At 33.3% G+C, this 16820-nt stretch overlaps 3 protein-coding genes across 3 annotated transcripts; 2 read left to right on the top strand and 1 right to left on the bottom strand.

Moving 5' to 3' along the window:
* Window positions 1-433: 433 nt before the first annotated feature.
* Window positions 434-2772, bottom strand: LOC114388363 (60S ribosomal protein L6-like). Its single transcript, XM_028348799.1, has 4 exons — window positions 2456-2772; window positions 1561-1667; window positions 902-1083; window positions 434-809 (listed from the first exon to the last, which is right to left on the bottom strand). The coding sequence occupies exons 1-4, from the start codon at window positions 2707-2709 to the stop codon at window positions 654-656; spliced, it is 699 nt and encodes a 232-aa protein (XP_028204600.1). The 5' UTR covers window positions 2710-2772; the 3' UTR covers window positions 434-653.
* Window positions 2773-7316: 4544 nt separating this feature from the next.
* On the top strand, window positions 7317-11830 carry LOC114388575 (30S ribosomal protein 2, chloroplastic-like). The gene is made up of 4 exons (XM_028349125.1): window positions 7317-7736; window positions 9508-9609; window positions 9722-10021; window positions 11467-11830. Exons 1-4 carry the CDS (start codon window positions 7437-7439, stop codon window positions 11503-11505), a joined length of 741 nt encoding a protein of 246 aa, XP_028204926.1. The 5' UTR covers window positions 7317-7436; the 3' UTR covers window positions 11506-11830.
* Window positions 11831-14889: 3059 nt separating this feature from the next.
* Window positions 14890-16060, top strand: LOC114386279 (serine/threonine/tyrosine-protein kinase HT1-like). Its single transcript, XM_028346238.1, has one exon. The coding sequence runs from the start codon at window positions 14890-14892 to the stop codon at window positions 15874-15876; it is 987 nt and encodes a 328-aa protein (XP_028202039.1). The 3' UTR covers window positions 15877-16060.
* The last annotated feature ends 760 nt before the right edge of the window (window positions 16061-16820 follow it).

The raw sequence follows: 16820 nt of genomic DNA, 5'->3' as shown, positions 1-16820 counted from the left end.
TCCTTCTTGTTCGATTGCTGCCATAACATCAACTTCAAAAAGAATCCATACACACATTGTGCACTAGTAAGTGAAAGCAATTGTTATCAGCGAAATTGGAGATGGAATGACATGTTATGGATCAACCATTTCAACAAGAGTAATTTTGTATATTTAAGTATTAAAAAGTCTTGCTGTAAATTTAAGAAAGGGATTAAATGGTTTAATCACTGAATTTTGATTTTTGTTGGATCAATACACAAGTGAAAAGGTACATAAAATTTGAAGTTCTTAATGGAGCGATTGTTACCGAGTGATTTAGTTCCTTCAGGCTTCAGCTTATGTTTGAAGCGACTTAAAGACGAAGGGAAAAATCGTTCCTTCTTTTTGTTGTGTCAATGCATTTTGAAGTACATACATGCACTACTGCACCAAATGTAAAAGATACGCATATTAACACTCAGATAACGTCACATTCGATTATCAATAATGTATAAGGAACTGGCATATCAATGTTACTTCATTTTTAGTAGAATTATAGAAGTATAAAATTACTAGAACCAAAACTGGAATAAAAAACTCTTGAACAATGTTCATTATCATGATGAAAAAACAGTACAACTATTGGGACCAAGCTTCGACAAAAACAGAATGAAGAAAATAAATTTAGCACTCTAGAAGACTAGCTCATGGGGCTTCACTCCGGCCTTCAAAGAAAACCTAGCACCCAAGTAAGACTTGAGGTCTGGAACACTCTCAATGGCCTTTAACAGAGTAGTGTCCACGGTTTTTTGGTCATCTTTCTTTTCTTGGGGAAGCACATTTTTCTCCTACAAATGGATAAAAATGATAATAGAAATCAGCATCATAGAAGCAACTCAAAATAACAAGGGAAGCATTAAAACAAAACTGTCAAACCAACCTCCTTCTCTGCCTCGAAGAACTCGCCTTCGCCCTTTGTTTTCTTTTTCTTGGCTTCCTTGGCAAAGTACTTGTCATCAAATTTATCAACATTAACACCAGAGATGTCCACCTTTGTGGATGTACCAATGACATACGATTGGTTCACCCTTCTGAGAGGAACCCCATTGATCTTAAAGGGACCTAAAACGACAAAGACATCAATACTGGAAGAAATACCACATTTCGGTTAAGGTACAAATCCAAATCACATCATAGCACATGAGTAACATTTCGAAATTAGTAACTACCTTCATCAATGCACATCTAAAACTCCATAGAAATACATTCTAAAGCACACTCAAAGACATAATCACTAGAATTTTCACAAAGAAAAACTATCTTGGCAATATCAAGTATCAGTTTGGTGGGAGCAGAAGGAAGAATTGTTTCCTAGACATTATTATGTTCTACAAAACAGAACTAAGCATTTTGAAGAACAGCCAACAAACATAAGAGGGAGCTTTTGGCAACCAGATTAAAATAAGAACATATACTAGAGCAATCAGATTAACTTGATGAACTATTATAAACGCAAAAAATAAATAACTTGCCACCAACAAAGCTCATCAGGCAAAAACTAAATGAATTGAAGTTAATCTCATCACAAACATCACACACCAGTTACAAGAAGCAATCCAGATGGGAGCTGCTTCAGGAAAACAACCCTCTTTCCCTTGAACCTCCCAGCAAGCAGGATCAACACAGTCCCTGGAGTAATGCTAGCCCTGAATATCAAAGCAAACCAAATATAAACCCCACTTATTGGAACAACACATACAAATTACAGTTCAAAATATTAGGAATTTTCGTTGGAAAACAGTCAATTTTATCATTCAATATCGAAAACATTGGAACATCCCATAAAGCAAATGAAAAAAGCAAACAAATTAAGAAAACACACTTCAAATTTTATCAACTAAAAACTGACATTAACATGACTTATTGACTATACCCCAATCAGCATCTCATTCCACCTCCTAAGCTTGAAACGATAAATAAGTAACAGTTTTCACATATTCTAATTATAAAACCACTAAAACAGAAACAGTACCCATTACATCTAACAAATCAAATATAACAAATTTATTAAAACACACAAAATGTGTTACTTTACTAGTTAATATCTAGCGTTGGCATATTAACTTTAATTTGCAACTCCTTCCTCCACCCACAAGGTTTTAAATAAATAGTCACAAATAAAATCTCTTACAACATTCTCCTACAATGGAATGTTCAAAAACCCATCATAGCCAACAAATCATAATATTAAAACACACAATGCTCACTTTACCAGTTAACATTTCACATTGAAATCACGTTTGTTCAATCTGCACCTCATCCCACTTCCCCAACTCAAAAACAAGTTCCAAAAAAAAAATCATTTTTCCACATTTTCTACCCTCAATAAGATCACTAAAAAACCTACCAAAGCTAGCAAATCAAATCCTTAAACACACAAACACACACGAGTCTTAAAAACAACGAATGCAACTAACACTATCGAACCAAGCACCTGAGTTTCGCGGGTTTGGGCTTGTGCTTGTTGACGAGGGGCTTCTTAACATCGTCCGCGGGGTAGAACTTGGGCGGCTTCTGGGCCGGGGCCTCGGGCTTGGGCTTGGGATCGTGGCGGGGCAAAACGCCACCGTTTTTGGCCTTGATGGCCCAGATGCCCCTCTTGTGGTACATCTGCGACCTGGAATACTTGCCAATCCCCCTAACCAAATCAGGATTCCTTGTCGTGGTTCTCGGCTTCTTCGGCGCCATTGCTTTTGCTCCTTCTGCTTCTCCTCGTTCTGCTTCTGCTGAGGCTGGTGACACAAAACCCTAACAATGGTTTATATATGCGCCTGAAAACGCACCGTGTTGTTGTTTCTGTTGGGCCGGGCTTTGTGAAAATACTCGTTCGTTCTCGGGTTTGCTAGGTGAACCCAGCATTTTTTTCAAAATGCCAAAACTGCCCCTCATTTGTGCTGGGTGTGCGTGAGAGGGTGGTTCGTAAAAGACTTATGGATCAAGTTGATCCATATGTTGATATTTTAAATATACGGATCAACTTGATCCGTAAAATCCTTACGGATCAACTTGATCCATAAGCCTTTTACCGATCAAGTTGATCCGTATGTTGATATTTTAAGCATACGGATCAAGTTGATCCGTAAAAGGCTTACGGATCAAGTTGATCTGTAAGCCTTTTATGGATCAAATTGATTCATATGTTGCTATTTTAAGCATATAGATCAAGTTGATCCGTATGTTGATATTTTAAGCATACGGATCAACTTGATTCGTAAACCTTTTATATAGGAACATTTTTTACTTTTACCATTAAGTGTTGGGTGCACTAGCAATAATGCTGGGTGCACCTAACAACACCCTTCTTTCTCGCAGGGGAAGGACCTAAGAGGCCCATGCGAATTACAGTCCTGTTTTTTTCCTATTTTTATTACTCACTTTTCATTTTAATAAAAATAAAAAATACTCCTGATACAGATTGGTTTTCTTTTTGTGTGTATTTCAATTGAAATTATACAATGAAAATGTTTAAGAGAATGATCATTTAAAAAATCATAACCTTAAAAAAAAAGTATTTCAAAGGAGGTGAGTGTTTTTTACAAATCATAACCTTAAAAACTTGATTAATAATTATTTTCGTCAATGATCGAACTCGGTATTATGCAAATGATTTAACCTTAACTTCAACACATTAATATTTGTGTCCAATCACTTGGTGTAAGATTATGGTTAGCAACAACGTAACATGATCTTTATCATATTATTATTTGACAATAAATGTCACAACCCACTCTTGGGACATGACTGGCACACAGACTATGACTTCCTTAGTCTGACCAGCCTAACCTATACAACATAACCGGTAAAAGCACACCATATATATATATATATATATATATATATATATCTAGATAAATCCATATGTTGGTATCTCATCTCATCCATTTAATAACAAAGTGGATTATAATTACTAATCACCAAGTGTCTCAAAACATCATAAGTTCATCATCATCATAGCTACAAGAGAGAAGCATTTACATCCCAAAATACAAGAATTCTCTCTAAATCTCTTACTACCTTGGCCCCTATAGCTGCATTATACTGGAGTTACAATCAAAAAATCCATCAGACACAATGGGGACCTACCAAAAAGATAATCAAGTTCCTGGGTGTGTCAGCAAATCCCAGGAAATTGATTACTCCACTACTGGGTATTTGAGAAAAGAAGTAACATAAAGGGTTAAGTCACAAAGACTTAGTGAGAGCATAATATACTAAGCAGACATGAAAGAGAGCACCATTTAACATGAATCCTTCCATTTCAAAAGATATTAAAATGACATTTCAATAAATAATGAACGAAAGATACAGTTGCTTTTAGAAATCCATGTACGCAAAGAATATACATTTCAGAATTTCTCATAATCTGGTATTCAAAATAATTACTTTAAAAATCAAGCATTTATTCTACTATGTGCACATAGACCACATTATCTCTTCATTGTGGTGAACGGTAATTATATAACTACGACATTTAGCTCGTAGGCTGCATTATCTCTTCGTTGCAGTGAACAGAACATATAAATATACTATGAGAATTCAACTCATAGGCTACATTATCTTTTCGTTGTAGCAAACGACATATATCATTATACTAGGAGAATTCAACTCATAGGTTATATTATCTCTTCGTTGTAGCAAACAACATATATCATTATACTATGAGAATTCAACTCATATGCTACATTATCTCTTCGTTTTAGCAAACGACATATATCATTATACTATGAGAAATTATCTCATAGGCTACATTATCTCTTCGTTGTAGAAAACGACATATATCATTCATGAACTCAACATAAATATAATTAAACAAACAGTTCAACATTCATCCTTATACATTATCAATATCTCAAAATAAATTTCAAAGCTTACCAAAAACATATATGTTCGAAAGTATACTTGCTTCTCCATAAATGAACTTTAAGAAAATCGCTAAGTATATTAGCTACTCACCTAAATAACGCAATCATTGACTTCTACCGCTGTTAGAAAGGTCAATCACTGTATTTTTCACAGAACCTAAGCATTTAAATAATAGAACAAGGGATTAGACAAAATCCCCCAATTTTAGCAAACCTAGAGTTTTGAGAAAATCACAATAATCTCTAATACATAGTTTCTAACTCTTTTTCTCACAGCCCATGACTAATTAGTGCTATAACATACTCATCTAACATAATGGGTCGTAAACATTTACCTTAAAGAGATCAAATAGAAAAACCTAGGAAATGCGTAGTGTTTTCCCCTTTTTCCCGTCACCTCCTCGTGCTTGGAAAAACCCAAAGATGTAAAAAGCTTGCAAATTTCGGAACCATGGGAGGAGATAGGTGAAGGACCGAAAGATTAAATTTCGGGGCAAAAGTGTTAGCTTTGAGAGGGGATGGGCTGCTGCACAAAAAGAAAATGGAAGTTTCGGGAAGGGGGAGAAGGGTCTCGGGAGTTTTAGCTGAGGGGGGAGAGTTTGTATTATTATATTATTATTTCTTTCTCTTTCCTTTTTTTATTTAAACGGTGCGTTTCAATAAATACGTACTTAATTTTATTAAATTGTTATAATATGAGTGGATATGTGTAATCATTGGTTTTATTTTTTTATTTTTGTTTAATTAATAGCTAGCTTTATGCGGATTTTTTTTAATGTGTCAAAAAGATAACAAAACATACTTGATTAGTTTTGATTTAGAGGACTAAAAACAAACTTGCCTTAATTTAAGAAATTAAAAACATATGTAAGCTAAATTTTGTTAATTATCAATGAGGGAGTTATTGGACTTTTGAAATTAGTTGTATCATTTTAACAACTCATATACTCTGCTCAGTCAATTGAGCTAGACTTTCTTAATGTATCATTTTGTCATTTAAGTTCTTAAAGAGTAGTGTACCGTAAAGGACCCACTAACTACTCAGTTATCTTCAATCAAGTACTCCACTACTCCTACACGTCCATAGTAGATAGAGTTTGACAATTATCAAGTCAGTAACTACTATGCTTTATAAACATGGGAATATAAGAAGATGAAGAGAAGTATCAATTCGTTCACAATACACACATCTGAAACACCTATTGACTTAGACATCAAAGTATCTTTTCATGTACTCCACACCTCGCTTGGACTAGGAGATGTAGAGGACATCAGAGTAGACATTGAAGACCAGAGCAAACAGCTCAGGCATACTAGAACTTGGTAAAAACAAGTAGTATTCCAAGTTTTTCTTGATACGAAGTATGGGTAGTTTTCATATTTTATTAATATTTTAAAAAATATCACAATAATGTTTGTTACACTCATTTTTGTTAAAGGTTCTACAAGGATCAAACATGATTATTGTCTCCGATGGAAGATACTTGTGATGTAGAAAAAAATTAATACTAATTTTTGTTAAGACAAATATTTATTTTAGAAAAGAATTTGGCTAAAAAGGTTTACGTAGATATGAGATAATTTTCGTGACATGCAAGCGAGATCTTTTTATAGATTATTGATGCAATTAACATTTTATAATATAAAAGTACAAATTTTTGTATGAATTTGATGTATATATATTTATGGATGAACTTTAATTGTTTATATTTTGACTCCCCTCTTATCTAAGTTTAGGTCCATTCCTTTATAATTGATTTTTATAATAATCATCTTCAAAATCATATCAATGATGATTTAAAATTAATTGATAGTATAAAAATATTTTATACTATCGATCCATAACTATTAAGCTCATCCTATAATCTCAACAAGTGTAAATAAGCATTTTTGTTATTCATACGGTGACACATTTTACTTGCACATTTTACTTGTACACTTATCTTATAATTTTAAACATTTTATTACACTTATATTTAGTTTTTTTTATAATATTTTTATATTTAAATTAATATATGTATGTATTGTTAATCTAATGTAAAATGGATTGGTCATCAAGGCTTCATTATATTTAAACTTTATATAACCCATACAATTGGTCGATACATTGATATAAGATTTTATTGTGTTTAATGTGAAGAATGATTTGTTTAGTGGGTAAATCCTTATTCAATTCTCTCTATGTAAAATTGTAAAATTTTATTGGACTAACAACAATTCCACCACAGAAAAAAAAATATTGAAACTCTATATTTTCACCCTTCCACTTTATTCTAAGTTTTATTTTTGTCCTAAATAAATTAACCTTAGTTTCTACTTTCTAATGTTATCCAAGTCCCTCTAAAAAAAAGAATGTTATCCGAGTCTGAATCCGATTAAGAGGCCAACCCGACCCAATAAAAGCCACGTATCCAAAACCAAAATGGATACTCTCCAACCAACACGATTTAGATAACAAGATAAACCTCCGACTCTGTTCCTGCAAAACGAAAACCTCACTTCATTGTTCCTTTGTAATATCCTCGTCACTCTCACACATCACACACAACAACAATGGCTTCTGTTCACTCTTCTTTCCTTCTACCATATAATCTCCTTTCCCTCACAACCCCATCAAGCTCTTCCACTCAAATTCTCTTTACCGCGAGACCCTCCGCGACCCACCTGCGACCCCTTCTTCTCACCACACGACGCCGTTCCGGGAGACGACCCTTTGCCGCGGTGGCGGAACAGGCCGCCACCGCGACCGAGGCGGCCGCGAGGAGGCTCTACGTTGGCAACATTCCCCGCACTGTCACCAATGACGAGCTTGCCAAGATTGTTCAGGAGCATGGCGCTGTTGAGAAAGCTGAGGTATTTCATATTTTCACCCTTTCGTAGCTTTTTAGCTTTTTGTTTTCCTAATTCGCTGTTGTGAAGTTTTTTCTTGTGTTGGATTGAATTTTATTGGAGAATCCAATGGGTGTGGCTTGTGGGAAGAAACCAATTGATTAAAATTTTATTGAATTTTAAGCACATCTTTGGGTAGCGGTAGCTGGCGAGGTGAAGAGCTTTAAGTGTGTTGTAGTCTTGAACCGAAGATTAGTTTCATAGTCGGTCAAAATACTGAAACTTATGGTATACCTCGGAGTGTCAGCAAGGAGCCGAAGGCCCCAATTATGGTGGTCAAGAAAAATTTATTGAAGAAGTGCATTTGGGTTTTTGTTTATTAAATGAATTTGAAAATGGGGTGTTTTGTTATTGTTGTTGTTATTATTTGGAATTGAAGGAATGGGGTGTTTTACTAAGGGATTTGGATAAAGCTTATAGAATCTTTCAAAATTGTTATTATTGTTTGGAATTTGAGGATATGATGTGCTTTACTAAGGGATTTGCATAAGCTTATAGAATCTATCAAAAAGCTTGTGAATATGGATTTGATTCCAAGATTGAGTGTTGGGTTTTGGAAGTCAAGGGAGGGGAGAGCAAACTTCTCTCTTAATAAGGACTAGTGGAAAGACATCGTCCCTATCTATCTGTGTTTTGTTTTCCCGGCAAGATGATGAAAATAAGAGCTAGTATTTTATAAAGTAGCATGCTTTTGAAAAGGAAACTGAAATTAGAGTGTGCAGTAGCAGTTGAAGAGTAAAATGAACTAAGAAGTTGGAAATCTGTACACGAAAAATTGGTATGACCTTTATATATTGTTATAGATTTTCTATTTTTTAAAATAAAAGAAATAAAGTGATAGACTAATATAAACTTAACTTCTAATTTTTGTTTATTTTTATAAAAATATATAACTCTTAATTTAAAAGTGCTATGGAAAAATCTAAATAAAAGTTTTTGAAAGATAAAAAAAAACTTGTTTTTCTAAAACAACAATACCAAACATGCGCTAATTCCTGTCAAAGTTTTGAAATTTCCCCCTATACATCCAATTTTGGTGCTGGTAACCTTTAAGAAAAAGTTGAGGAAATTCAAGTGTTTGCTTATTTAAATAAATGTGAAAATGGGGGCTTTTCGAGTTGATTCTTCATGGGGCTTGTTGAGTGTTTGCTTATTTAAACATTGAGATGTATGAGCACTCTATGTACTGTGCTGCTATTTTTGTCAACAACCCTGCTTTGGTAGAAAATACATGAAGCTTGGCTGTTTTAAGTTTAATGTTGATTATCTCTCTGGTTTGTAAGGCAAGTTGCATAAGGAAATTTTTTAAATGTAGCCAAGATTGTGCATGTCCTGTTTTCTCTCATTGTTAATTGCATTAATACGAAGATAGCAGAATTTTGATTACATGGGCATTAATTATATAATCATGAGTAAGGTCCTTAATTTTTCAAGTGTTTTAAGTACTACTAGTGACTAACTTTGAATTAAAATGTTGAAACCTCACTCAAACTTATTTCTTTTTTTATGCTAAACTGCTCAATGGAATGATTATAGTTTGTATCGATAAGCATGGAATGACTAAAATAGTATACTGAAAAGTGCATTCATTGTCTACTCTATTAGTCATAAATATGTAACAACTTCATTTGTATGGTTATCATAATATATGGAATCCTTTATCTGCGTACCACATAATATTGTATTAGTAATGAATACTATTTAACATTTCTTTATGCATGATTCATAATCATAGGTAATGTATGACAAATACTCTGGAAGGAGCCGTCGCTTTGCATTCGTTACCATGAAAACTGTTGAGGACGCAACTGCTGTGATTGAGAAACTTAACGGCACTGTAAGTTTCATTACAGAATTTACAGGAACCCATAGAAAGATCGCTGATGTTCATTTAGCAGTTTAGACTTTAGATTTCTTTAAGGACTTGTGAACTTATGTTTTTCTGATAGGAACTTGGAGGGCGTGAGATCAAAGTAAATGTAACTGAAAAACCTTTATCAACACTAGATTTGCCTTTACTCCAAGCCGAGGAATCTGAATTTATTGACAGTCCCCACAAGGTGTATGTGGGAAATCTGGCCAAGACAGTAACAACTGATACTCTTAAAAACTTTTTTTCTGAGAAGGGAAAAGTTCTTAGTGCCAAGGTTTCACGGGTCCCTGGTACCTCAAAATCCAGTGGATATGGTTTTGTTACTTTTCCATCAGAAGAGGATGTAGAAGCTGCAATCTCATCATTCAACAATTCTGTAAGTTGTTTACTTCTCTTGTTTATTTGCAAATTGAGGCATCCTAATATACCTCAAATAGAAGGCACCTTAAATAAAACACCTAGAGGATGAATTTCCATGTTAGACCCCCAATTAGAAAAAAATGCATCAGAAGAAAGAATATGGAGAGCATTGGGCCACTTGTGCCCATCTTGGGACCCATTAGTCGAGAATTTGACAGTTGCAAGACTTGCATAAAAAGGGAAGAGAGAGAGTAAGGTGTAAACAGATTGAACGTATTCAGAAAGTTATGTTTGGGAATGGGTCTTTGGAGAGAAATGGAAGGGTAGGTAATTGTTTTAATAAATATTTGTTATGTTGATAACTTTTTAAAATAAAAAAATGATAGATTAGCATAAAATTAATGTCCTAATATCTTCTTTATTTTTACAAATATATGTCTCTTAATTTAAAAATACAAAATCTGTCCTTCCTTCCTTTTCCTCCTAAATTTCAAATCCTAAAAATACTCTTAGGGGAGGGAGAGCTAGGACTCTTGATATTCCTGGGAAAGAGAGACCTATTGCATTTTGCTGGTTCATCTTCTTTGTATTTGAGTTCTGGTAAACTTTGATTGAAGAAAGAATCTAGTTCAGTAAAAATTCCTTTATTCCATTCCAATTTTGTTCTCTTTTCATAATCTGAACTAGTTCTTACCATCCTTTTCGAATCATGCTCACGGATAATAGTGGTTCAGGTTTGATATACTTGCTAGGGTAGTTTGTGGTCAGCAATGTTATAGATATTGCAATATTGCATACAATCTAGCGAGTGCATCTAACTTAATTTCATATTTTAGTTCATTACATATCTTAAGTTTATCACAGGATGACTGTCAATTTGCATAAACTTTTTTTCTTAAATACAAGTAATGAATGGAATTAATGTTTGTTGGCACAACCACAATAGTCTACTCAATCATCCAATGTTGACAACACAGACTGAGTTTGTCAAGATAGACTTGGGTACGATTCCTGCAAAATATATCATTGGGGAGAGGCAAGGAACAAGTGTGACAAGTTCCGGACAAAGGATTAGTCCCATATTGTGAGGATACCTTGCGATTCACTGGAAAGTCAAAAGCCCTAATTGCAATAGTTACAAAAAATATAAGGTCTACTTAATTTCCATTATCTAGTTCCCTCATAAACATAGAAGTGCACATCCTCCCCATTATAAAAAAAAAAATAAAAAAAAATAGAAGTGCACATCCAAATGGCCAAATAGCTGATCTAATCTCATCCATCTCCCATTTTGGTGATGCTTAGCAAGTTGTGACTTTGATTAATGTTTTTGATCTGGTTTTCTAATAGGACTGAATTTTGTAGACAGAAAATAATGAGACTTTTAACGAGTAATTAGTTTAGTTTTAAATGTTATGCTGAAAGTGGTATGTTATTTGTCTGATGACCTATTGACTGCAGTTGTTAGAAGGCCAAACAATCCGTGTGAACAAGGCATAGAGAATTAGCAATTTTGCAGAGCATGTTTGACCACGTGTAGTCTAGCCGGAACAATGTATACTTTGTGTGAGGTTGAAGCCACTAACAAATTTCCTTGTCTCTTGTATAGCATAAACCTAATCATTTTCAGTTGATAAGGTTCTACCAAAAAATAGTGGAGTGGTTCATGCTTTCTGTTGCAGACGTTGTTCTTGCACCTTTAGTCCAGGATATTGGGACCTCACTTTTTCTTCATGATTATGTTGTTGCACCTTTTTACTTTGCTCCAATGTTGCAACCATTGTTGATATATGCATGTATTCAATTCCATTTTTTTCTTTCTGAATTTGAGTTACAAACTTAAAATAAACGTACACGTGCAAATCTTGGAGTCATTATGCAAATGTTTGTCATTGCATCAAGCATGTTACTACTAATTTTGTTGGAATACAAGTATGAGGTAAAGTCTCATCGTGTAAAAATAAAAAGTTTGAGCACTATATAAGAGAATGTAAGACTCATAAACTTAAGTCTTAAGGTTTTGGATTAAAGTATAGTGTCAGGTTTATGGTTGTTCATGACCCATTAGGGTAAATCTCCATAAGATTTACTTCCTTGATTTTCCAACAAATTTTAACCAAATCTTACCTTTTTTAAATAGTATATCAATCTACCATATTCATAATTCACATGTTTTTTTGGCAATGCCTATAATGGAATATGGAAAGAATTTTTTTGACTTTATCAACCTTCTATGCCCAAATGAGGTTAAAGAGGGAAGATAATTTTTGTTAACTTTCTATATTCTCAACATTTTCAATTTTAGTTGACCAGTTAGTCTAGGATGAGAGTATGATTTTAAATTGGTCATAAAATTTATTCTTCCATCAAACAACATCTCAAACCTTTGTATGCTCTCGGCCATAGCTCTGATACTATTGTTGGGTAATCAATGCTTCCTCAAACAAAATTAACCACACTCACATAGGATCGTGAGAACACAACAAAAATGATTGCACCATAGGAAAAATAATAATGAACACAAGAATTTAGTGTAGTTCGGCACTTCTTGCCTACGTCCACGAAACAGTCTCAAAAGTATTTCACTATCATAAAAATGATTACAAGATTGTAACTCTCCCTAAATTGTGTATCACTCTACAAACCTGAGTACCCCACTCAATGGTTATAAGAAATGATAACACTCTCACACAAAGACACTTTTCTCTCAACAAAGTGACTTTGTTTCACAATCTCTCTTCTCACACATTCTCTTTTCATGTGAATCTTCTCCACTAATTTTCTTCTCTATTTATAGTGAAGATTGCAACTAATTATAATAAATAAGTTATGTTGGAAATTGAAACAAAAACAAGTATTGATGCATCCATTCAAATAGGTTTTATCTAGTAAAATGTAATCTTCAATTTTGCATTTAAATCATTTAAACTTTACTGATAAAAATTCAATTCTTACTATACATTAAATGAACCTTATCTTTTTACTTATAAAACTCTAGATTATGCGCTCTCTCCCGTGAATTTGGAGCAGTTATTTTATGTTTTTGGTGACTTGGTTTGCAGGGTAGATATACATTTTGAATACATCTACATCATTGGATCTTACTCCTAGCGTTGCTTTAGTTGTCTAGGTTTCAAATTCTTCACTCATAATTTTATCCATAGATCCCCATTAATGAAATCAAACCCCCCAGTTGTTCAATTAATATTCACTCACTTATGAGTATCTATATATTTAAGATGTGATGTAATTCAAATGTTACGGTTTATATATATCATAAGAAGGAACCCAAGCATCCTTTCCTTCCAGAAATTCCACGAGGGAAAGTGTACAGTCAATAAGGTCATTAGGAGAAAATCATTACACTGAAGTTATTATACTTTACAGACCAGACGTGGAAAATTCATAATACGTGCATTTGTAGATTGGCGCGTCTGTAAATTGGAATTAGGTATGCACTAAGGTTTCGTATATATGTGAATTGGAATCCGTTGTGCACTGAGTTTGTTTTCCTTTTAGAAATTCTTAAAAAATAGTTTGTTTTAAAGGTTTTAAAAAACTATTTCTCTTATCATCACTTCTTTTTTAAATTTTCTTTCATTATTTTTTTCTTCCATCTTCTGATCCTTATGTTTGTGTTGCTGGAGTGATTTTTTTGTTTTTGAAAAAAAAAAGAAAATCAAATCAACAAACTCTCAAGTTTACTATCGAGTCAACCAGTTAGCAAGTTAAAAAAATTAAATAAAAATGTAAGTCATTTTCATCTTAATAACATTAAACCCTTTTCTCTAATAACATCAAACTCTCGATGAAAACTACTATAACATCTACAAGTTAATTGATAATTGATTGTCTGATGTATTATTACTAGACTTGTTTATTTAGATATTTTGAACTTTATGATTTATTGTTTTGTTTTATTATATTGTTGAAATGTTTAATTAATATGTTATTTATATATTTTTTGTTATTATTTTCACAAGAAGTAGACTCATACGGATCCAGTCTATGGATATTTTGTTATTATTATATTTTGTTATTATTTATAGAATTCTCAGAGTTTTTGGGTAAACTCTAGAGATTGGTAACCTTGAAATCAAGGATATATTTGTTTCTCATTTTTTAAAATTTGTTTTCATTTCAGAAATTTTTTAAAATTTTTGTTTTAAAAGTTATTTTTCTTATCATCACCTGTTTGTAGTTTGTTACAACGAATTTCCTATCATCCAGTAAATTTGTTTTCAACTTATTGAAAAAGTAGTTTTTTCAAACAACTGTTTTTAAACATTTTTTCTCTGTTTTAAAAAAAACTAAAGAAGCGTAACAAATTTTATACTTATTGTGTTTCCATTTACTGAGATTTAAAACTGCCCATTTTTTTTAATTTTAAAATATACCAATTTGATTTAGTAATAAAAGCAATGGATTTTTTTTTTTGTAAGAGCAATCGATTAAATTTATGTTTAAAATGTTTTTTTAAACTTAAAAAATAATTTAATGTTTTTTCAAAAATCAAAATTGTAGTTTCAATTTTTTTTTTAAATTTTACTATAATTTGTTTTTTCAAAGCTTACCCAAATGCTCCTTATTTTCATAATATATAATGATAATGATAGGATTTTTTTTTTTAACCAGAATGATAGGATAGTTAAGAAAAAAATGCCTAATTAGTTTTAAAATTTGAATTAGCATAACACTTTAAGAAAATGGACATTTGTTAATTATTATGGCGGGAAGTTGATATAGGATATAAACAAACTTTTTGATTAGATCCGACTAACTAGGAACTAAACACTACTCATTCAGGTTTCGATCAAGAGTTTTTAGTTTCAGCGAAATCATAACCAGACACCATTCTTCTCATAAGAGAGTTATTAATTTATTATGGGGAAGTTATCAATCAAATTGCACGATAAGTGCAAGAACCGCAAGGAATCATCATCATGGCCATTAACAAAGTGTTTTCAGCATGGTAGTGGAAGAGATGATGCAATTGGAATTACACAAGAATGGGGTATTGACTTTTCTAATCTCTTCATTGGGCACAAGTTTTCTCAAGGTGCTCATAGTCAAATTTACCATGGTATATACAAAAAGGAACATGCTGCTGTTAAATTCGTCAAGGTTCGATATAATGATCAAAAGGGAATCCCAAAATCCCTTTTAGAGGCTCAATTTTTAAGAGAAGTCACACATCTACCTCGTCTCCACCATCAAAATGTTGTGAAGTTCATAGGCGCACACAAAGACACTGATTTTTATTGCATTCTCACGGAGTATCAGCAAAAGGGATCTTTAAGGGTGTATTTGAACAACTTAGAGTCCAAGCCAATTTCTCTGAAGAGGGTGATAGATTTTGCTTTGGATATTGCTCGTGGAATGGAGTATATACATGCACAAGGGATCATTCATAGAGACCTTAAACCGGAGAATGTACTTGTTGATGGGGAAATTCGCCTCAAAATTGCTGATTTTGGCATTGCTTGTGAGGCTTCGAAGTGTGACTCCTTGAGGGGTACGTACCGTTGGATGGCGCCAGAGATGATCAAAGGCAAACGCTATGGGAGAAAGGTTGATGTGTACAGTTTTGGGCTTATCTTGTGGGAGTTGGTGAGTGGAACAGTACCATTTGAGGGCTTGAGTCCAATCCAGGTTGCTGTTGCTGTTGCAGATAGGAATTCAAGGCCAATTATTCCTTCACATTGCCCACATGTTTTGAGTGGTTTGATAAAGCAGTGTTGGGAATTGAAACCAGAGAAGAGGCCTGAGTTCTGCCAGATTGTTCGAGTTTTGGAGCAATTAGATCAAGGCTGCAGCTTCTTGCCCCCCAAGAAACTCAAGCAACACCCTCTTTCATTACGAAAATGGTAATCAAGAGTGTAGTTTTACATTCTGAATTACCCTTTCGGTAATGAAAGGGGGTCGTTGACATTGAAGGAACCCAAAACATGGTGCAAAGGTGTAGTAGCCGGGATCATTATCATCTTTAGAATGAGTTTCCTCTTTGTATTCATAAAATTGGTCATGTGCATTAAGTAGTGGCCTGATTTTTATAACTTGGTAGTACAACCATTCCTTTGTTTTTTGAAAGGAAGAGTTAGTTGTTTTAGATATTTATCACCATGTCAACTATTTCATTTTGTTTGAATTCTGGAGTCAATTGTTCATTAGAAAAGAAGACATGAATTGATCGTCTATGTACAAAAGGTTTATATATATAATACAGTACAAAATCAAAAGCTAATGGATGGTGTGAGTGAGCACTTTATTTTGCTCACTTTTATTCAGTTAATTTCAATCTTTATTTCTTTCTCTATTTATATTCTTTCATCTTTGTTTATCATTCACTATACTCTCTTTTCAAATGTTTGCTTGCTTAAGCAAATGCTGATTGAGTGGAAGTAGAAAACTGATAATTTATTACTTATATACTCAGTTACTCTCGTTCAACATTTTCTATTGCAAGCTTTGTAGTTGTTCATTTTGATATCCATTCATTTGATCAAAGATTTGTTGATCCCATTCTTGCCCTCCAGCTGGTGGAACATATCATTTTGTAGGATTTCTTCTTCTTCTGTTGTTGTGTCACGTTGTGTATGTGTCATGAATCATGATTGGATTATAATTTGAAAGATGTGGTTAATACTAACTATGCTAGAAAATTGCTAGTTATACACGTTTCCTTTTATCCCTCTTTATAGTCGTGTATGAACATATTGTCCCTTTTTATAGCCTTCCCATGGTGAGAATTTGGTATTATGATTTATGACATATTCTGAATTGCAGTTGGTTTTAATTTCGTATACAGCTGGCCT

This window comes from Glycine soja, chromosome 15 (assembly GCF_004193775.1).
Source record: "Glycine soja cultivar W05 chromosome 15, ASM419377v2, whole genome shotgun sequence".
NCBI classification, from domain to species: Eukaryota; Viridiplantae; Streptophyta; class Magnoliopsida; order Fabales; family Fabaceae; genus Glycine; species Glycine soja.
This window is presented reverse-complemented; position numbering and strand designations above follow the sequence as displayed.

Bases quoted from the DNA above. Each gene is read 5' to 3' on its own strand.
- LOC114388363 (XM_028348799.1), bottom strand. From the start codon at position 2,709: ATGGCGCCGAAGAAGCCGAGAACCACGACAAGGAATCCTGATTTGGTT. The intron at 1,668-2,455 runs GTGCTTGGTTCG...TTTGATATTCAG, and splicing joins CCCAAACCCGCGAAACTCAG to GGCTAGCATTACTCCAGGGA. The intron at 810-901 runs GTTGGTTTGACA...ATCCATTTGTAG, and splicing joins TCTTCGAGGCAGAGAAGGAG to GAGAAAAATGTGCTTCCCCA.
- LOC114388575 (XM_028349125.1), top strand. From the start codon at position 7,437: ATGGCTTCTGTTCACTCTTCTTTCCTTCTACCATATAATCTCCTTTCC. The intron at 9,610-9,721 runs GTAAGTTTCATT...TTTTTCTGATAG, and splicing joins TTGAGAAACTTAACGGCACT to GAACTTGGAGGGCGTGAGAT. The intron at 10,022-11,466 runs GTAAGTTGTTTA...TATTGACTGCAG, and splicing joins TCTCATCATTCAACAATTCT to TTGTTAGAAGGCCAAACAAT.
- LOC114386279 (XM_028346238.1), top strand. From the start codon at position 14,890: ATGGGGAAGTTATCAATCAAATTGCACGATAAGTGCAAGAACCGCAAG.